Below are 23,587 nucleotides of genomic sequence, written 5' to 3'. Positions count from 1 at the left end.
TTGGCGTCATACCAAGATTTACACAGACCTTAATAACTGCCCTCTGCTCCAACAACGTCGTGCTCCTCTCTGGTGACACACCCCTGTCTCCATTAACATCTCGAAATAGTAGCGACGCTTGTTTTTTTAAATGTTCTATAAACGATATGAAGGAACGTTGCTGTCAATTTCATATTTTAAAGAAGCACGCCAAAATAAGGACAATTTTTAAGTATTTCAAAATGATAGATATAACTTGTTTTTGAGCTGCGGCGTTCGAACGGTATAGGGTTGCTATGGCGATACATATAATGAACAAAATGAGATTTGTTTTTAAAAAATCACAATATATTTAAATAGTATTAAATTCTTCTCCTAAATAGCAAAAAATCTTTATAATATCTTGATTAATTATTAAGTTATTAATAGTGTCCATGAATATATTGATCAACCCTCGTATTACACATGAGATCCATGGATATAAAATAAAAATGAAATTTCAGAACATACATACAAAAACCGTTCGCATCTGTCAGCAATTATAAGATCACAAGATTCGGGACGATTCGTCCCAGTTAGAACACATTAGTAGATTCATTATGTTGCCTCTAGCAACAACAAAAATGTTTTTTAAAATGGATGATTTTGTCAAGATTATAAGTCGGATTTAAAACAACCCGGCTTGTATTTCTGTTTCAACAGCATTAAAAAAATCAAAATGAGAGTCACTGTGTCTGTCTACCTTCAAAATGATTTATTATCATCCTATTTCAGAATACAGCCAACTCCTCTCGCGAGTGTCAATGAATAAAACAAAAAATAATAAAAAAAAATGTTGTCAATTATTATGTTGTTTTGTGAAATGATGAAAAATCAATCAAAGAATATGGTAATAATGATGATAAGTGATGACAATGAAAATGGTACTACAAGTCCAATACATACAACATAAAACAGTTGTTATTTAACCTGTTAGCATCAATGTCTGTTCAAAGTTTATTTAAAATGTAAGCAAAAACCTTATCAAATAAATTTTGGTGCAATGCTTATTATTCAAGTGCATGATGATGATGATAACGATGATGATAATGATGATGATAATACAATAGTTATTTTGATAATTACTGTAATAACACGAGCACCACATTCAATGTTTGCCTAGAATAAGAACAATCTATTTATAAGTTGTCAAAACTTTTTCAATATATAAATAACCAAAATTTACAAATATTCTACATTAAAAAAGGGGCATAACCCACAAACATAGCTTTCAGAATAATGCCCATTGTCTTAAAACTGTCCCTTATCTTGATAAGAAGGTTTAATGTTGATATCTTTCAAAATGTTTTTAGTAATAGGCAAAATTAAACAACGCATTGATCATAAATAGATTTTGCCATAACAGATGAGCTTATATCGAGCAACAGGACAGAAAAATAATATGTCAAACAATTACCTATGGGAACATATATAATAATAATTGTAATCAGTCAGTGCAAAGAAGTGAACTGAAAAATTATGAATGATCTTATTATTACATGACTGAATACACGATGTTAAGATATGTTGCTTCGAGAGAAATTTCTTGTATCAGTTCCCAATGATGATAATAATTGATGATTGATGATTATAATGATGATTATAGCACATAGTTGACATACTTCATCAGGACAATTCCTCTTTCTCGTAGTAGTCTGTTCCGAAATATCTATCACCGAAATTACCTGAAATCATTATATGACGCAATAAGAACAATTGAAACTCAATCATTTTTCCCAAAATTGATTCAATGTGTATTAGAAATCACATATGACATGTCATCAACCAAGTCATTATAGGGAAATACATATACCATGCCCAGGAATTTCAAGTACATAAATGTACAGTGAACATAAAACTGGCAACTTACTGATCTCATCTTACGAGAGTGAGAAATTACTTATAATAGCATTTAACTGCTAATTATCAAAATATACAGAGTAATATATCGATGCCTTGGTGCGAAAGGGTTGTAACTCAATATTTTGAAATTATTCAGGAGAGACAAAAAACTTATTTATTCTTTTACATTCTAATAAATTCTTCTTTAATTTTGCTTTTTGGCTTTAATTCAATTACTGATATATAATTGATTGGAAAGGTTATTTTATTTTGTCAGCATAAAGAGATAATTGATAAAGTTTCAGTTACAACCCTTTCGCACCAAAAAAATCAAAAATTTCAAAAAATGATTTGGTGCGAAAGGGTTGTAACTAAATTTTTGCTTTAAATTCTGATAAATGTAATGGGTCAAATGGACAGATCCAAGCTTAGTTGTGTTAAGTATGAACTAATTTAACATATTGCCTGGATATTTCAGTGAAAAACCTTCAAATTATATGTTTTTAAAATATAATTTCAGTCAAATGATTTTTTTAAAAGAAATTTACTTTATATATAATATTTTTTTCCATGTGACACACAGTTCAGATTGTCAAACCTATCATAAGTACCAAATACGCATTAACATGTATGTTTTTGCAAGAATCAAAGGTAAATTTTTCGCAATTCAAATTGTAAACTTACATAATGACAAAACCATCTAAGACACATTTATTTTTAACCATCTAAGACACATTTATTTTTGTTAATATAAGCCTTTAGAAAATGAGAATACTCTTATTTTATTTTCCATCTATTCTGTACATAGGCTTTTCTTAATTTGAAAATTTAGATAATTCCTAGGATGTGCTTTTGTGTACAAATTCTATATATTTAAGCATTATCCAGGTCCTGGATCTTCTTTCCTATTAAGCCAAAAGTATGAGAAAGATGATAAATATTATAGATGTTCTAAGCTTCTAAGCTCATGCTATTCTTACAACTCTTCACAGTCCAAAATTTCATTGTTTATAATTATATAAATCAGTCTAGCCTGAATCAGTCAGTAATTAAATGAGAAAAAAAATAAGGCCTGCAATTAATAACAATTACAAAATGCAATCCCCTGTGACCCAAATAATTTTCACAGGTGTGCACACAAACGCACATACAGCTGAGGAAGTGATTAATATCTTTATGAATGATTTTAAATAGCAGATAGAATATATCTGATAATTTACTTTTATCTAACAGAAAACAAAGGGTCAATAATATATTTTACTTAATATTTTAACATGACCCACATTTTTCCCTATTGAACATGGAAGAACCGAAAGTGTGCATTATTATGCAATAAAATCACTGTTTGACATTCTATATTAAGAAAAATTGTGACGTAGTCATTATATACGCAAAGTATTTACCACTAAAAATGTGACATGCTGAAAATGAGTATGAAAACAAATCAGGCGCAATTTAGATAAATATAAGGTACGGCAGCATTAAAATTTTATTTGTTGATGTCGTGTTAGAATCAAAATAATACATATGCAAATCCCTTGGAATCACTTGATAAATCACTGTTTGTTGAATGTGCATCATTATATCACTCGGGCTAGTCGCCCTCGTAATTCCACACATCCGACTCCAAACAGTGATTTTATTAAGCGATAAAATCACAGTTTGTGATATATTATTTCTTAAATAATAGACCTGTGTAACTTGTATTAAGCTAGACCTACATGTAGTCTGTTTATCTGTGTAATCCAACTATACATCATACTGTTGGCTTGCAGTTTAATGGAAAGTCTTTAAGTCTTTTTCTTTTGTCCAATCAGCAGATATTTGTGATACAATATTTATACAATTTGTCTTTGACAAGACATGAAAATATTCCAATAGTAATACATGTAAGTGATAAAAGTAATTCATGTAAGTTTAAAACCAAATCAAGAATTGGGTAATAATTGTATAATTTCTTTGAAGTTACTTTAACATTTAGTAATTAAAAAAGCATCGAAACACAAGGCTGTCGGATTTGTATGAGAGTATAAATCAGATTGCCGATTGTATTGATGTTCTTTCTCTTTTGTATCTCAGGCAAAAATGAAAACATATTCCCAGTCATCCAAGAAAAATGTACTAATTGTTTACTTTAAGCATCTGAATATGACTTTTCTATATTTATATAAGCCCGTGCTAGGGGGCGTGGACGGTAACTTGCACTTTCCAGTACCGTCCATGAACAGGCTCAATCAAACCGTACCCTGCAACATTTTCAATTTTGTTGTGTTGGACTTTCTTTAGGGATTCTGTTTTTCTCTATTTTCTACTGTCATTTCCTTCCCTGTCTCTTTCCCTGTCATCACAATATGTAATCAAAGCACAGAAGGCGCTGAATTTGTTTGGGTCTCAGAATGTCAGAAAGGTGAAGGTTGTGAGATTATAAACCAATTTGTTTTTGTATAGTGCCACCAATGATTTCCAGTGTTTTAACTGTAGTAAATTGGCTATAAGACTAATTGCAACACTAATAGTCAATTCAATGTTTATTTTTGACTTAAAAAATGAAAAACAAATGAGTTGCCTCAACTGGGATTTGAACTCCAGACCTCTCGATTCATAAGCGAGCGTGCAAACCCCACGGTGAAGTTATATGTTACCGGCCTGAAGAAAACCATATTATTCTAAATTAGGGTTTGTAACTCTTATTATTTCGACGCTAAACCTGTTGTTTAACACAGATGTAAATAATCATGGAGCTTACTGTAAGCATGTATATCTATAAAGAATGAAACAATATTAGAAATCTTCGACCATTCGGGAACTACTTTGCTTGAAAATTAATGCGCCTGTCATTTGACAATCTTTACGCATTGATCTCCCCTGAATTTTTCGGCGTTAGTGTACATATGAAGGGAAGTAATCGCTTCAAAAAAGTGGACTACTTTAGGCATTTGCAATTAACAGCATTAGGCTCTGAAATTTCGCTACCATTATTTGTTTGGTCTGACGACCCAAACAAATAAAAACCAGAAAAAATGAACCAGTTAACAAGCAAGCTCCAGACAGACAGTGAGTTAAAGCACTGTGCATGTATTGGTATGCAATTTAACTCTGACATGTTTTCAAAAGTCTCCAAACTATGATACAATCATAAAATATTAAATGACAATTGTTTATAATAAATTTATTTTGAGTTACAGTAATTTCATTTTCATAAAACCAAAATAGGTCCATTACTTTTTCATGTTATTTTGCAAACAATGCAACATTAAACCAATAACAATTTTTATGTTGAGGAAAAATCACTATAATAGTACTGTTAGTCAAATATAGCAATGTTCTATGATATTGTTTCTTTTACAAGCATTGGAATTGATGTATGTTTGAAATATGTGTAAGTTATTCAAATTCTTGTATTATATCTGAATGAAAGCTTAACAATTATGTAAATAACAAGGAATCAGAAGCTGAGACTGTTTTATAAACTTGTCAATTAGTTTGAAAGAAATAATCCACTAAATATTTCACAGAATATGATATAAGATATTGAGATACAACTGTTTTGCACTAGGATTTATTCAAAATATTATCAAAATGTTGGTGCGAAACGGTTGTAACTTAAGTTACAACCGTTTCGCACCAACAAAATATGTCTGTTTGAGTTACAACCTTTGGACAAATATACTTTTTTGGTAGTTTAAAATTAGCTTTCAAGTTTAATATTTTTACAACATGTGTGTATATTGCTCCTACATTGAAAAACACCATAAAACCATTTTCGGTGAAATTATGAGTTACAACCCTTTCGCACCAAGGCATCGATATAAAGAAACAGTTTATAAAAAAAACTCAAGGCCTGTATAAGTTCAGAAAACAAATAATTTCAAATGAAAACAAAGAAAGTATCTTTTAAAAATTTCAAATGAACACAAAGACCGTAACTCGTAACAAATTCAAATGAAAGCAAAGAACATCAAGATTCATAAACATACATGATTATAATAGCACATTGTTATATCTAAGAAGTTATTTACACATGTTGAGTGGAAACTTTATTACACTAAGTAAAACTAGAACTCCGCAAGTCAGATGTGTCGCCTTGTGAACAATATAATTTAGGAGAAATGGCCAGGACAAAAATGAAATGTACCGGCTCTTGTACCGGCACCGACAACAACGCCGCCGACAAAAGTAACCCCTATATGTCACAAAAATGTGAGATAAACATAGTTTTGAAGAAAGAAGATTCAGAGAATGTGCTCACCAATGCCTGGAACTATGTGGAACTTCTCATTCACCTCCTTATCAACTGCTGTAGTAACAAGCTTTACCTTCGGGAATGCATATGCTATAGAATGAACTCCTACAAAAACAACATAGACACAATTCAAGTATTTGCCTCAAAAATATACTTTAGACAAATCATAAATTCTTGAAAAGGCGAATTTGTGTAGTGAATTTATACTGCTAAGGAATTTTAATATCAAATGAATAAGATTAAAAAAGGGGACCATTAAGTATGGTAATACAATAAGACTTGAAGACTGGCCTGGCTCTATTAAGCTGACACAAGTCTGTTATTTCTGCTTCTAGGTTATAACACAGAAATGTAGACACAACCTAGGGGAGACAACTTGTATTTATTCAAATTCATGATCCGTCCAATATTAAAACTGAGAAAACAGTTTAAACATTTAGACTGCTAGCTTACTTTCAATGACACCAAAACAACAAGTGAAATGATTAAACATTATTTCCTTTAAACATAAAACATTTTGATATAAAAGAAACCTTTAACATCATTAATTAAATTTTGGGAAATTTCAAAATATGTAAAATTGCATAGCTAAAATTGCAGACCACAGATGAAAAGCCCAATTTTGGTCTTCTCTGATCATATGGGTAGAATCAATTACCAATAACAGGCTTAAGGTTAAGCTACTTTTCTGAATGGTGGCTTGCTTCTACAACTACCCAGTGGGGTGCCTTAGGTCTTCAGTTAAACAGTAAAGCTGACCTATGACCTTAATGAAAACAACACTGAAAACAATAAATTAAATCAATCAATAAAAATATGAACATAATTACCTGAATCCCCCATGAGCATTGAGAGTAGAATGATATTTTCTTCTTGAACATCGTGGTCCAGTAGCACCCGTATAGCCATCATGGCTGCTGCTCCTGTAGCTACAGTTGCGTCCATCAACATCACATGAGATTCTTTAATATCTTTAGGCAAGCGCAAGTAATGTAGCTGAAAAATGTACATGTATCTCCGAATAAAACCCATTTGTTTTCATAAATTCTAAGCAAGTCAACATTGAATAAATATAAAACAAATATTATTTTTTAAAACTAAATAATTTCCTGTCTTTAAAAGCTAATTGCATTACAAAACTGAAAACCAATTAACAATATTTAGCTGAAACAGAAAATTTATGTACTTGTATATCGATCAGTAGACACAGTACAGAACTGGTAGACCTTTTATCAGTATTCAAATTCAAACCCAAATGGTGATATGAAATAAGTATACCTCAGGTTCGCCTGTATCCAGATTGGTCTGTATCAGTATCTTGCCTATTGTGATATCCTTGTAAACTTCACATAGCGCTTGTTCCATTGTTTCCCCAGCTCGTAAAATTGATACACCAACAATCTGTACAATAATAAGTAACATTTTAAATGTTTGACCAAAAATATTAAATGTCTGACTAAATACAGTATCAATATTACCTTTATAGTCCCGACAGTCTGACCTATTTGCAGCCCTGACCTAGCTATGTAACAGGCTGGTTGTGTTGTTTTGTTGTTTATTTCACTCTTCTTGGAAACAGGACCACCATATTTAAGGAATATTTGTAGAAATGAAATCAGGTTTGGAAAAAATACTTTACTAGTTAATTGCTCAAAAGAAAGTACTAAAAGTGTTTAAATAATTAAAAATTCCTTCCTTCAACATAATGACCAATGTATGCTGTCAAAGATGTACTGATATATCATGTGCAGGCAGATTGGCAGCAGTCCATATTATCTGATGAAACGCTGTTCAAATCGGTTGTATTTTCAGCCTGTAGTTTAACATGTCCCACTTGAACCATGGCCAAATCAGTTGTTTTCCTTGGCTCATCTGTTGCCTCAGATAAAAGTGAAAACCCTGATGTGTTTATTGTCTTTATATTAGTTAATGGATGACCAATTAACAAACAAGTACCTTTTTGGTGTCAAGTCTGTAACCTTCATATGGTACACCCTGTACTGTCTCAATACTGACTTTCTGTAAAACAATTAGTCATTTAATAATGCATTCACGTGTATTGACTTAATAATGCTCTGTAACTTAATTATTTCCTTCTGGCTAGGTATGTTAAACCATTATACAAGTAGAACTACAGAAGTATATAAAAATTTACAAGAGAAAAGTATCCATAAATAATCATAGAAACAAGAGCTGTCGGTAGGACAGCAACGCTCGACTATTCTTAGTGCTTGATAGTAAAAAGAATGCTTGATAGAGTTACCTACTCCTGTTTACAGGTTGGGGTCATGATGGTGAACAAGTGTGCAAAGTTTCAAAGCCATATGTCAATGGACTTTAAAAATATTTGAACTATTACAAAAACTTAAACGTAAATTCTAAGTCGAAAAAGGGGCATAATTCTGTCAAAATGCTTGATAGAGTTACCTCCTCCTGTGTACAGGTTGGGGTCATGATGGTGAACAAGTGTGCAAAGTTTCAAAGCCATATGTCAATGGACTTTGAAAATATTTGAACTATTACAAAAACTTTAACGTAAATTCTAAGTCGAAAAAGGGGCATAATTCTGTCAAAATGCTTGATACAGTTACCTCCTCCTGTTTCCAGGTTGGGGTCATGATGGTGAACAAGTGTGCAAAGTTTCAAAGCCATATGTCAATGGACTTTGAAAATATTTGAACTATTACAAAAACTTTAACATAAATTCTAAGTCGAAAAAGGGGCATAATTCTGTCAAAATGCTTGATAGAGTTACCTCCTCCTGTCTACAGGTTGGGGTCATGATGGTGAACAAGTGTGCAAAGTTTCAAAGCCACATGTCTATGGACTTTGAAAATATTTGAACTATTACAAAAACTTTAACATAAGTGGTTACGCCGACGCCGACGCTCGGGTGACTGCAATAGCTCTACTTATTCTTATCGAATAGTCGAGTTAAAAAAGAACACAATTTTCCCGCAGCACGAAATAGCAGAATAAAGGAGTAGAAAATCGAAATTTGAATGCTTTCATGTATTCATAATGAAAGCTGGTCATTCTTTGAGGTTTAGTTATATTCAAATGAATCAACATTCAAATGGAAGAAAATCTCTGCTGCCCTGGCATCCATGCATTATTTCAGGCACAAAATTGGCTCCCTGAGTAAAACTGTAGAAATATGATAAACATTCACTCATTTTAATCATTATAAACTACTCCATAAACACGTACCTTATGAGGTAGAAAATTCATTGCATATTCAAACAGCAGTCTCATCAATCGTTTGGAATAAAATATAAACTCATCTCTAGCCGTCTCTTTGTTCCTGTAAATGATGGAAAGATAGGTCTATCATATTTACTTATATAAGTTTCTACGTAATATTGCCTTATAATTATGCTAAAATTTAAACAGTTACTATATTCTATTATGATCATAAATGAATTACAGAATACTGTTAGAAAATCCAAATATGTTGTAGTTATGGTGTACATCTTAATTTTGTAAATTTAAATTCTTGCATATGTCTACAAATAATTTAACATTGCAGCAGGACAATCTGGAACCTTAGTCTATCCACTGACTCTGTGCAAGCTAGCTGGATAACTTCCTCACATGAAAGAATTCAAAACCCCAGTGTGTTACCTCCATAGCCATGAGATGGCAAATGATTCAAAAGTCAGGAATGGTATTTAACTTCTTGGATTCATCATCATGTAGATTAGTTTCTGATAACAACAAGAAATACCTGATAAATGTATGTATTCCTCTAATTTACCTGATAAATGTATGTATTCCTCTAACTTGTGGAGTAGTTTGTAGCACCTGTAGAGAGGATGGTGGAGGATGACCATTGTTACCCGCATTAGCCATTATCTGACGGAGACAAAATCCTCTCTGAAATATATTATACACATTATATACCGGTAATTATATATTGTGAAATTAAACTGTCTAAATAATATTTTAAATTTTGATCATTTATTTTTCATGAATTTCAAGTTATAAAATAAAACAAATAATTAAAGCTAGCCAATTATTAAATTAAATATAATTGTAAATGATATTGTACATTGTATTTTTAAACTATATTCTTTTTGGGGTTTCTTTTTCATGTTTGGTTGTATGGAATTTACTGGTAAACCATAAAGGCACCTTTAAGATCAAAGAACAACTTTCCTCCTTACCTAGAGAATAAAACAAATACAGATGTTATACAAGAGGGCCATGATGGCCCTAGATCGCTCACCTGAATTATCAAACTCATCCAAACAATTACCTAGACAAGCATTCTGACCAAGTCTCATGACAGGTGAGTCAAAAATGTGACCACTACAGTGTTAACAAGGATTATCCATATTTGAGCAGTGCGACCTAGTTTTTTACCCAGGTGACACATATTCAAACTTGACCTAGAAATCATCAAAACAAACTTTCAGACCAATTTCCAGGATACTTGGATCAAAACAGTAGCAACTAGAGTGTTAACAAGATTTTTCTATTTTTAGCTCTGGTGACCTAGTTTCACATGCGATTTCGAACTCATCCAAGCAATTACCTAGACAAGCATTCTGACCAAGTTTGATGATAATGGAGTCGAAAATGTGACCACTAGAATGTTAACAAGGTTTTTCCATATTTGGGCGGTGTGACCTAGTTTTTCATCCAAGATGACCCATGTTCGATCTTCATCAAAACAAAAATTCAGACCAATTAACAGAATATTTGGATCACAACAGTAGCCACTAGAGTGTTAACAAGATTTTTCTATTTTTAGCTCCTGTGACCTAGTTTTTCATCCGAGATGTCCCATGTTCGATTTATTCCCAGCAATGACCTAGACAAGTTTCCTGACCAAGTTTGATGACAATTGAGTCAAAATTGTGACCACTAGAGTGTTAACAAGGTTTTTCTATTTTTAGCTCCTGTGACCTAGTTTTTCATCCGAGATGACCCATGTTCGAACTCATCCGAGTTATTACCTAGACAAGCATCTTGATCAAGTTTGATGATGATTGATGCAAAAATGTGACCGCTAAAGTGTTAACAAGGTTTTTCTATTTTTAGCTCCGGTGACCTACTTTTTCATCCGAGATGACCCATGTTCGAACTCATCCAAGCTATCAACTAGATAAGCATCCTGACCAAGTTTGATGATGATTGATGCAAAAATGTGACCGCTAGAGTGTTAACAAGGTTTTTCTATTTATAGCTCCGGTGACCTAGTTTTTCATCCGAGATGACCCATATTCGAACTCATCCGAGCTATTATCTAAACAAGCATCCTGACAAAGTTTGATGATGATTGGGTCAAAAATGTGACCACTAGAGTGGTCACAAGGTTTTTCTATTTTTAGCTCCTGTGACCTAGTTTTTCATCAGAGATGACCCATGTTCGAACTCATCCAAGCAATTGACTAGACAAGCATTCTGACCAAGTTTGATGATGATTGGTTCAAAAATGTGACCACTAGAGTGTTCACAAGGTTTTTCTATTTATAGCTCCTGTGACCTACTTTTTCATCCGAGATGACCCATGTTCGAACTCATCCGAGCTATCACCTAGACAAACATCCTGACCAAGTTTGATGAAGATTGGGTCAAAAATGTGACCTCTAGAGTGTTCACAAGGTTTTTCTATTTTTAGCTCTTGTGACCTAGTTTTTCATCTGAGATGACCCATGTTCGAACTCATCCGAGCTTTCAACTAGATAAGCATCCTGACCAAGTTTGATGATGATTGAGGCAAAAATGCGACCGCTAGAGTGTTCACAAGCAATTGTGGACGGCCGGACGGACGACGGACGACGGACATTCATCGATCCTAAAAGCTCACCCTGAGCAAGCTCAGGTGAGCTAAAAAGGCATATTTTTGTAGTCAGTCCACCAATCAGGCTTTCCTTGATAACCAGTAATAACCAACTTCAACAAAAGTGACTTACTGCTAATCCACATGATTTCTAAATCAGTGCTGAGAGACAAGTGACCATTAAACTCCATTAAAATGTTTGTGAGAAATTGTCACAGAGAAATTTTGTTCTGCAACCGCTGTATTACAGATCCAATGCTTTTTTCCACGGTAGAAGGACAAACTATTCACGATTCAGAACTGTTCACTATTTAAGGGAGATAGTGTGTAAGCGGCCATATAGGTAAGTCGGTAGAGCCGCAGTACAGTATTCCGAGGGTTCTGAGTTCGAGTCCCTCTTAGACTCGACATGTATGATGTGCTACCCAGCAAATCTTAATGTTTGTAGCAACTTACTTTGTTCAGCTGTGTGTGTACATGACGTACAATCAGATCTATTGCTACTCTGTTTTCACCACCCCTAGGCACAATAATATCTGCACAACTCATTGTTGGGGCAATCCAGTGTTCAAATGCTGGTTTGACAAATTTGTTATACTGTTTGAGAACACCTTCCAGTGCTCTGCCTCTCTCTGATATGTCACGTTTCATACGTCTAGCTAGGCGTATATCACTATCTGTGTCTACAAACACTTTCAGATCCATCAGCTATAGAAGTAAACATGAAAATGTCAATATTTAGAAGACTAAAATATATGTAAAGCTGATAAATAAGAATAAGTCAATCTGACAGATCAAAATTATTGAACAAATCTTCATACATCATACAGTCTCACTACACCTAACCTGGCTTATATTGTGCACTTTTTCAACAGTCAAATGAGAAATATGTGTATTTGCCTCCCTTGCTACAGTACCATATTTCTTGAAACGTCAATTTACAACTAGTTGTTTACAAGTACCATTTCCTTGCATATGCGAGATGAACTACGAGGAAAAAAAATTTCATAATCTCACTTGAAATTAAGTTCAAAATATAAAAAGGGCCAGAGCATTTTAACATCCCTGATTTACTAGTATAATGATCAGCAGCAACTAATCTAATGATGGGGAAAAAGATGAAAATTGTGATAGAAAAATCCAGTGATAATTTGTCATTACATATACTTACAGGTAATAAATCTTTGTTCGTGAAGGCCATTATACCTTCAAATATCACTACATTTGCCCCATATATTGTTTTCTGAAATTGCAAGATATCTCATAATCGTTTTTAAACAAACTTTTTAACAAATATTTGCCTAACATTGTCTTCTAAAGATGAAAGTTGTCAAAATGCCTGCAAAAAAAAATCTATTCATATCGGAGTATTGAATTGAATATTTCAAAATAGTAAGAAATAACACAGCAGAAAAAGTCAAGGAATCATTTATTATGAAGAAAACCAGAAAATAGAGAAAGAACAGACCTCCTTTTAGCAACTATTACACCACTAACTGGCATTATCACAGACACTTCAACATAATTACTGCTAGGCCATATTATTTCATGATGTTACTACTTGTCAATATATTATATACACTTACACATTGAGGTTCTCTGCTGTGGGAGACAAAATTATACACTGGTACATCGACTTTCTTTCCAACACGCAGTCTTCTCAGTGTTTTGGTGAGCAGCTCAAAGTCAAAGGCATCAGGATGATCAAAGTTGTACTCATTTCTGTTAGCTGCTTCATGCTCCTTCTCTCCTAACACCTACATATGAGAAACAACCGAGTAATTTATCCCTGCAGTTATACATATGAGTCAACTGATTAAGTTTTATCTACTTCTATATATTGCTATATTTATTCTTCTTAAAACGTTCCCAATTAAATCTATATGTGTTCACTGCTATGTTAACAATCAACCTAAAGGATCAAGCCTTTTTTTCTCATTTAGAGTACACATTTTACAGTACTGAACAAAAAATATTACAGTATGTCTAGGTTACAATCAAAGATAATTCTCGTCGTCTTTAAAGTGGATTGGTCTACAATGCTCACATTTTCCTTAAGTATTTCAAATATTGAAAAAAAAAAAAAAACAATAGAAATGTATCATTTGGTTATTCTTATAAATTACTTCTTGAAAAAAAAATGTTGATAAATTTCTAAGTGATTTGGAATATTAGTAATAATATTTTGTTCAAGAACAATTTATATCTGCTATATAAAAATAATATCATGGTATATCTGTTCATGTATCTCACATAAAAAAAGCCATATATAATTGTTGCATGGATTTCTATAGACACAAATAGACACTAAATACTATCAACATAATTATTTATGGTATAACAGACCTTCCATTATGGCCCAACCAATTCACTTTAACTAAATCTTTAATATTAATCAATTGTACTATGTACAAATTTATGTCAATTTTCAGAAAGACACAATTTAGAATTGAATTAAATTACAAATAGTTTACCTTGTAGAAAGAATCCATGCTTAATAAACTGACCCACGGTACATCTAATTCTTCAATGATTCTGTTGGCAACTGTTGTCTTACCCGATGCACTGCCACCACACACACCTGGAATAAATGTCACATAGATAATTTAATTCCCTTGGATTTGGAGTTGTAGTATATGTACACATTAAATGGTAAATTAAAACATAATCATGAAGGAAGGCTCACAAACTTACAAACTTACTTGCATCCATTCACTCATCATGAAAGACAAATCATACATTTATGTCTAAAATTCCAAGAAATTACTTCCCTTGGACTGAATGGCAATTATTTTTAGTCTTCATTGATATTAACACATTTTTCATCAAATATACCCCTGATTTTTTTTATTAAGCACAGTGAGTCCCCTTATTACATACTGTATAAACATGGTTTAAGTTTTAAATTTGTTTTACATGAAATTTTAACTTTACAGTTCTTCCTGTAAAATTTAGATGGCAAAAATCTAAATTTTACCAGCAGTCAGCTGTTTTCAAGCCTCTTCTTAGCAACCACTTTGATACATGAACAGTTACTGAAGACACTTGTGCTAACACTGAATTCTGCTGTCTAGTAACAATTCCAATGTGTTTTTAAAGTTAAAGTTCTTTAAAATGTGTCATATAAAATGTCAATATTCTTAATAAATAAAAATATGTGTCAGTCTTAAACTCTTAAACCTACCATATGTCAGACCATTTTACATACGATTTATACAGAGAGATACGCAACTGGTTATCTTTACTTGAAAAACTTCTGATAAGAATATCCTGTTGTCTGCTAGTTCGAAAAGTGTTTATAGTTGTATGTGTTATAATTATAATACTAATACCTATCACAAAAGCATCTTTAAGTTCTCCATGTGTATTATACCAAGGTGGTCTTCCAGCAGTATATAGTACCCGTAACCCTGTATGGTGGACCCTGCTTGACTTATTTTCACTTTTACTTGCATTTCTCACTTTTTTCTTTGGGAATGCTTTTGATGGACTCAATGGAAATTTTGTTGGAGTCTTAGGCTCTTTGATCAACTTGGCAGATTGTAATGTTCCAGGCTCACCATCTCCGCCTTCTGTTTGATCGTCCCCACTACCACTATAAAAATGCATTATAATAAAAATACTCAATAAACTGGTATAAATAAATAAGTGAAAGTAGTCCGAAAATCCAAATAACAATCAACATGTCTGCCCACTGATATAAAAATATTTGTTTACAGCACAATGTTTTTTATTCATACATTTTTGCATTTTTATATTTTTAAATTTAACTGAAACCAAGATTCCTTATATGGATCCAATTTATTTCCAAACCATTTATCTAAATCAATAACATATGTCATATTTACAGACTGTAAAGTAACCACAAACTTCCTATATGTCGTAATTATCATGATTGTTGCGTTGTTCAAAATAATTTTGGCAAACTAACAAAATAGATTCGACTATTCATAATTTTTGCTGATGAAACAAAAAAGGTTTTCCTGAAATTAAACGGTAACAACAAGATAACTCTTGATAATTTGACATTAAACTGTATGTTTCAACTGTATAAATTGTTTTATAAGAGAATTTCATAAAAATTGTGTCGATAAAAATACAATCGACTAATGACTTCACGTGTGGTAGATAAAAAAAAATATGTAAAGACAAAGCACGTGTTTGTGTACACGTCCATATGAAAACAAATTATCATACATATTGGCAGAAAATCGAAGTGACACATGGCAATAAGATTGCTGAAATATATCTGAACCTATTAAATGGGCAAATAACACAATAACTTAATTATACAATCACCTATCGGCTTCCGAACTCGCAGAACTAGCTCTCTCAAACTTAAAGGCTGACATGTTTGTTTAGATTTTCACAGGAAGTAGATTTGATTGGGCAGTCATCACGGAAGATGTTTCGGTATTTTCCGTTATCTAACGGAATTTAACGAGATGACAAGAAAATCAAACTGGGTAAAAATGATTTCAAGAAAAGTAAAAACATTCAAAATTCAAATAAATTTACATATTATGTCCGACTGATTATGACTGATTTAACAGTATTTATCACCATAATTCTACCGTGCGACTAATGCATTAACTTAAGCCAATAAGAGCTTTTTTTTTTATAGATACTGGGAACATGTACTATAACCCTGCCCTGGTGCAGGGATGGACGAACATTTCACAATAACTTTTTGTTTTGTTTTTGTTGTTGTTTTTGTTGTTGTTTTTGTATCGTATGTTCCAGATAGATATTATAACCCCTTTTTGGAAATTTACATTGATTAATAAGTGTCATTTGTAATATGTATATTTCTTCCGTTTGGTTACTTCACAATATTTTACTTAATTTTTTTTCTCAAAATTTTCATGAAAATTCTAGCTGCTTTAAAATATTTTTTTTATAAATATCGTTTAAGCTAATAAGGTTTAAGATATCATTCTCAAATTCTCTACTGTAGAGGTGGTTTGGACATTTTCTGCATATGTTTCAATGAAGCTGAGGATTATTTACACACATATAATTAAAACAAAACAAACAGGCAATTTTTTGATCACATCACTTTCTCCGGTTATGAAAGTTTAATACTATATAATGGCAGTTTAAAGTAAGCAGAACGTATAGAAACCAATGTATCAATTTATGAAACCAAAGTAGACATATATAAGTTGGTTATTACATTACTTTGATTTCATAAATTGAAACATTGGTTTCATATATTGAAAAATGAATAAATATATTGATAATTCGGTTTCATATCAGGACATCTGGTTCCATACATGGCTACTTTGGGACCATATATTGAAGAATTGGAATCATAAATTGAAAAAATCAACTTATATATTGCTAACTCGGTTTCATACACTGACGGTATGGTTTCATATATTGTAACTGTGGATTAATATAATGGATTCCGGTTAAATAAGAAGGTGTTTTCAATTCATATATAGTCGAAGTGAACTTATATATTATGCAAATGGTTACATAAATTGAAAAAGAACAATATCAGACAGCCATATGGCTTTCCATAAAAATATCTTGGAAGCGTATTTAATGATTCGCATGCAATCGCACTATCGGCGTATTTAAAATCAGACACATAAATTTGCGCCAGATTCTTTGAAAAGAACTGTTCACATTGAATGTTTGTTTGTTGAAAGCGTACAATTAATTAAAAATTAATTTAAAACGTAACAATATTTTTTTAATTTTGAATACTATGTGTGGGTTAGGCCCGTGCCTAGAGCAAGCGGTGCAACCATGGACGCAACTAAAACTGGCTGCCGGCCCTGGTGCAGGGATGGACGAACATTTCACAATAACTTTTTGTTTTGTTTTTGTTGTTGTTTTTGTTGTTGTTTTTTTGCGAGTTTTGCTTTACCAGTCATGTTTTATTACTTTTCATATAATTAATTAATTTATTAAATTTATTAATTTATATTGTTGTTATTAGCTGACTACAATGTTTTTTTTTCAAGCAACGCGTATGAGATGTCGTATTAAATATATGCTGTCAAATTTAACGATAGTCCGAAAAAAAAACAAACAAAACAAACAAAAAATTAAAACAAAACGTTTATTTTGTGTTGCGCTAGCTGTCTTTCAGTGTATAGTGTCTTTTTTTGCATAATCATTCTTAAAATGAAAAATGTATAATGGGCAAGAGCGCATGATTTAAAAGGAGGAAACTAAGACATATAGTATCTGGGAAGACGGATAATTCGGATTGTATCAATACCTTCAAACAAAATATAAAATGTTTAATATAGAATTCTGAAATCTGTAACAACCGATCGACTATCCAAAATTTAAACAAATTCTCTAATGCTTCTCGAAAAATGACATATCAAACATATGTCTCTGAAATGGACTGAAATACATGTAATAAATAATTCGTTTCACAAAATGAAAATCGCTTAAAATGTTCAAAATAAGAATAGATACACATAAGACCAACGTTATATACCATGAAAAATATATTACATCCCCATAAGAAGTCAGTGGGACATCGCGCTCTATTATTCTCAGTGCTTCATATATAGTTGGAACATGTCACAACAAAGAGGCAGAATTCATTCAAAATGCATCACATATTTACGAATCTTGATCGAATAGTGATCAAGGAATTTTGTAAGATAACAAAAACTCATACTTTATCTTGGACAAAAGGACCTTCCATTTTAATCTCAAAGACGAATGCAATTCCTAGTAAATATAATATCACTGCATTTTTGCAAAACTTTAACTAGGAGTTTTTAAGTTCACAAAGGGGCAATAATTCAACCCAAATCCATGTGAGAGTTATAGGCCTTCGACACTGATTGTCTCGACGACATGTTTGAAGTCTTCAGTGGTTAATGAGGTTATACAAAATGCCAAACTTTAGGTTTTGCGTGAGATGTTACTATTTAGTGAATAAAGCCAAAATTTGACGTCAAAATCTTGAATTACCATCGTGAATAACGATATGACGACGTCAACGTTACATAAGGTTTAACACGCAATTACTATAGACACATGTGCCTAGATTGAAATGGCACTTACTAAATGTACGTTTGAAGTTATTTAGGACCACAAATCCATGAAAACACGTTCGCGGCCGTTGGTGTTTTGCTTGCATACTATAAATTCCGTTACAGTTCAAAGCTTGCATGACCATGCATGTTAAAGGATTCTCATCGTTCACAACAGGAAGGCTATTAGAGAAAAAAGGATAGAATTCAAACTTGGATTTTGACAATAGCAATCCGAAAGAAGGACCAAGGTAGAGTTTGAAAGTTTACTGCAGTGTCAATTCTAGGAGGGGATGGGAGGATTCACTCATATTTTTGAGAATCCCCCCCCCCATTTTTTCAAAGGCAGGGAGAAAATTTTACATAGAGAAAGAAGGTAAAAGATCAACAAATGTAATAACGTCTCACTCACTTTTCGATAAATTCCCTCCCCCACCACCCTGTTTTTCAAATCCTAGAATAAACACTGTTACCGTTTCAATAAAATCATGTGCAATCGTATTTTATTCCATGGTGCGGTTATGACTATCATCTTCTTGTGTTTAGAACGAGTAGCACGTGCACAATGTAGGCTAGCCCCGATCTGGCACAATACCAGTTCACGAAAGTCCGACAACGCGCCGTTTGGCCCTTTGTCGTGCTGTTGCCAGCGACAACACGACGCACAAAAGAGTTCTAAATCAGCCACCATAGTATAGTGATTTTTTATAATGTAACATCAATACATTATAACCAAATTCTCTTGAAAAAAATCCGTTTTAGGTAACGGGACAATTGCTCAAAGTCATCCTCAGAGGTATACTGGATGTTGACGTGACAGGGAGATGCGGGAAGTGGGGGAGATCATAGTTTTCTAGGACATCATATAATAAAGTTTTCACCATGTATAATGCACGGACCAAGACTTTCCTGCCGGAATATTTACATGCCGGGTCCATACAATTTTAATTGGCACAAAAAGCAGGGATATAACTCGGATTTAAAATGTTATCACAAAATGATCAAGTAACTATCTGGTTAGCGCATCAGATAACTAGCGATTGTGAGGAACAGTTGAGGGCATTATCATGATTGTATTTCCCCTTTATTATTCCTCCTCTTGTAAATATTTAACGTGTTCACCATATAATATTTGCGGAAGTTATATGGTTATTTGATAAAATGTATGCCTCCAAAATATACTTGTACAGAAAATCTTAACAAAAAAAACAAAAACAAAAAAGAACGCAGGAATTCGTGTTTGTTTTTCCCCTTTTTAAATAAGCACATGAATGTTTTATGTCAATATAGATTTGTGACGTAAAGACTCGAACGATACAATATGTAGAATACCAAAGACGATCCGGATGTATGGATTTCTTCTGTTGAAAAGGACTGTCTTAAAAAAAGAGAGATATTTTTGTACTCCATGTTTGAAACAAGAAGTATATTTTAAAAAGATACTCGGCCGAAGAAAAACGTTTTGCGGGAGGAAATATGGTTAAACAGAACTTAAATATCTTAGTAATTTAACTAGAAAGTTAATTAAAGAACTATCCTGTACATTTTACTTTAGAACTATCGTTTACATTTTATTTTATAATGGCAAAAACTATCCTTTGAATTTTATTTTAGAAACTGGAGAGATAAACAATTCAATTTAGAATAACTCGCTGAAGTGATATACCGGGTGGTAACCGTGACAATGAGATTGGTGATAGTGTATACGCAGTACATGTAATTCTGTACTGAAAAAGTAGTTCTAGATAGGAAAATATTTGGTTTCCTTTCCTTTGTATTGACAAACAGAGAAGACTGCATATGGAAAATATGGTGATGGAAATGGTCAGGCGCTATATTGTCAGCCATTATCTCCCTACAATCACCCCCCCCCCCTCCACACACACGCGCACGACGCACACACGCACGCACGCATGTCTATAGGAGTGACTTTACGTTTGGCACGGGCAAAGGGGGTCGGAGCCACAAGTGACTGGTGAATTACAACTGGAGAGATGGATCGTAATGTATATTACAGTAACACATAAGCAGATACATGTATATATGTGTGTCATGTGATATTTTTCTTACATCCACATATCAAAAACTAAGTCAAACTAAGTCTAATAAACGAGATAACGAGAAAAAAACGTACTTTTTAAATGAAATGGAAATAAAATGTTCTTTTTTAAATATTCAAAAACTGTCCGTGAATGTCCGTGAAATGGGTCAATTAATTACGCTTATCAATTATCTAAAATAATTACCTTGTACGAATGGAGTACTTGTAAAATCCATTTACAAAACTTAACACAAATTGGCTATTCCATGGTAGATAAGAAATATTTGAAAATTACGAATTAAGTAATTCCAATCGTTATGGTAAGCTACAATAGTCTATGTCCTGATATATTCCGTTTTTAAAAAAATTTAAACCGTGATTTTTCGAAAATGCATTATTAGGTAGGTCACGTGGTTGTCAAGCTGTTGCATGTTATAGTTTATGAGGGAAGTTTATTGACATGTACGGTTTATATATATATAATATATATAAGTACATGTATAGGTTATATTATTAGAGTGTTAATGAAATGGGAAGTGCAGCAGCTCGGCAGATTTAATGGAATTAATAGAATGCAGTATTTTAGTATTTCAAACAATTATTGACACATTGACTTCGGAAAATCGGCTGTTTATTAATAAGAACAGTACATTGAATTATTTATAAAATACTTTAAAAGATTCAAGATTAAAAACACTACATTTGTTAATGTTGAGCCGCGCCGTTTTTGATCAATTTGATTTTGTAAATGTTTACTAATGAACACGTTATAATCCATACAGAATATAAAATGTATGCTCATTATTATTATGCCTATTTTATTAATAATGACAAACTATAGTGATGAAATGTATGATAAACACAGCATACAATGTGCATGTATTTGTTTGGGGGACAGGAGGGGATTGTCATTGTATCAATTAAGGGAAGGTAAAGTACGGATGTTTGGATGCTTCAGAGCGTTGTAAGATCCAAGTATAAATGTAATACAGTATTATCATACTTTTAAATACCATCCATGACACTTTCAGCACAATAAGTCATGAAATAAGGACTCAATATTTACATCAATAATTCAGTACATGGTCACATTTTCCATAATTATTTTTTTTTTATAGAAAAGTATCATTTAAATCATCGTCGGATACCCACGGTTGATTAACATGTAACTGTAACATTAATGTTAATGGTTCGGTTGTGTGTATCCAACGATGCATTTGAATATTCTTAAAAAAATATTGCTTAAAAAATGTTGATATAAAAAACTTATTGATTTAGTATGAACATTTACAATGTAGTGATGAATTATTGACCTATTCATTTCAACTTTTGGAGATTATATGATTTATTTATATGTACACAGTTTTAAGATGATTGTAGGCGGAGTGCTTTAATACTTCTAAAATATTACCACTCATTTGTATAAAACGGCAACAAACTACCATTTATGATAAAACATAAAACAATTTTATATACGCCCGCCCGTCATATATTCCGGTAGTTATCATCAACTTGATATTTGTTGTATACATCAATACATAATGAGAATCACTTATAAACCACTAAATACTTAGAGGTTTTACCAAAAAATGTCAACTTTGAGTGTTTGATGTAAAACAACTGTACCCATGCAGTTTAATGTAAAGATGGTTAGACCACTTTATTATATTTTTGGTGTAACCTAATATATGCTGGTTACAGCTCATTAATTTCCCTTTTTCACAAATGATTCTAAATTTTTCCACTTACTAAAATTGTTTTCTAAAATTATACAATATGCTGTCTTTTCAGCATTTTGAAACTTTGTACAATGTTCAGTTTGTACAGTGTCTACAACCTTTACAAACCTGCTTTTTTAAACAACTACTTATGTATAATTTATAATTATCATAATTATAATTACTGCACTGTAGGTATTGAACTGTTTTGGTTATATCAAAATTCAGTAAAGTATTGTAACCAACATTTAATATAATAAACATTAAACTGATGTAACTAAATGTATTCAATACAACAAAATTTACAAATACTACAATTTATACAGTCTTACTGTACAAACTTTTACAATTATATTACTAGTATTATACTCTCTAAATATGTATATAGGTAATGAATGATGTGTTCATGCAGTTTCTATAATTTGTCCTCACCCTGCCCCAACTGAAAGAGAATAGGGATAGGCCCTATATTGTTGGATAGCCAACTGCAAATTTTTATGGACCGTACCTTAAAATGGAGACAAGACAAGTCCATTTAAGAAATATAGCAGGGTTAGTACATGTCATACCTCCTCTTAACTCATTCTCACTTATTAAAGTTGGAAAAAGATGCTGAATAAACTAATATCAGAGTTGACGCAACTCGAAACTCAAGAAAAAATATCGTTAATTGACCAAAGTTTGTACTTACTTAATTTCTGTACTTTCACTCATTTCATCACCATCTGCAGTTACATTATTTCCCCTTTCTATATCTCCAATTTCCATGAGTTTTTTATCTTCCAATTCTTGATCTTCTAATTTTATACCTTCCAAGTCTTTAATTTTAAATTTCATATTTTCCAATTCTTGATCTTCTGATTTCATATATTTCAATACTAGATCCTCTAATTTCTTATTCTGTAATTCTTGATCCTCTAATTTCTT

At 32.3% G+C, this 23,587-nt stretch overlaps 1 protein-coding gene across 2 annotated transcripts; it reads right to left on the bottom strand.

Annotated features, from left to right (window-relative positions):
• Nucleotides 1-615: 615 nt before the first annotated feature.
• Nucleotides 616-23,587, bottom strand: LOC132753838 (uridine-cytidine kinase-like 1). Of its 2 annotated transcripts, none has more exons than XM_060744376.1 (13): nt 23,352-23,587; nt 15,224-15,486; nt 14,366-14,472; nt 13,478-13,648; nt 13,063-13,134; nt 12,348-12,599; nt 9,861-9,979; nt 9,314-9,407; nt 8,060-8,122; nt 7,382-7,504; nt 6,934-7,099; nt 6,110-6,208; nt 616-1,703 (listed from the first exon to the last, which is right to left on the bottom strand). In XM_060744376.1, exons 1-13 carry the CDS (start codon nt 23,525-23,527, stop codon nt 1,645-1,647), a joined length of 1,764 nt encoding a protein of 587 aa, XP_060600359.1. In that variant the 5' UTR covers nt 23,528-23,587; the 3' UTR covers nt 616-1,644. The 2 variants fall into 2 exon arrangements, with proteins under 2 accessions (XP_060600359.1, XP_060600360.1); XM_060744377.1 differs by lacking the exon at nt 23,352-23,587 and adding an exon at nt 16,191-16,292.

Source organism: Ruditapes philippinarum, unplaced genomic scaffold (genome assembly GCF_026571515.1).
Source record: "Ruditapes philippinarum isolate M1 unplaced genomic scaffold, ASM2657151v2 ctg3198_1_1_1_1, whole genome shotgun sequence".
Lineage (NCBI taxonomy): Eukaryota > Metazoa > Mollusca > Bivalvia > Venerida > Veneridae > Ruditapes > Ruditapes philippinarum.
Note: the sequence above shows the minus strand (reverse complement) of the source record. Positions and strands in the feature narration are given on the sequence as shown.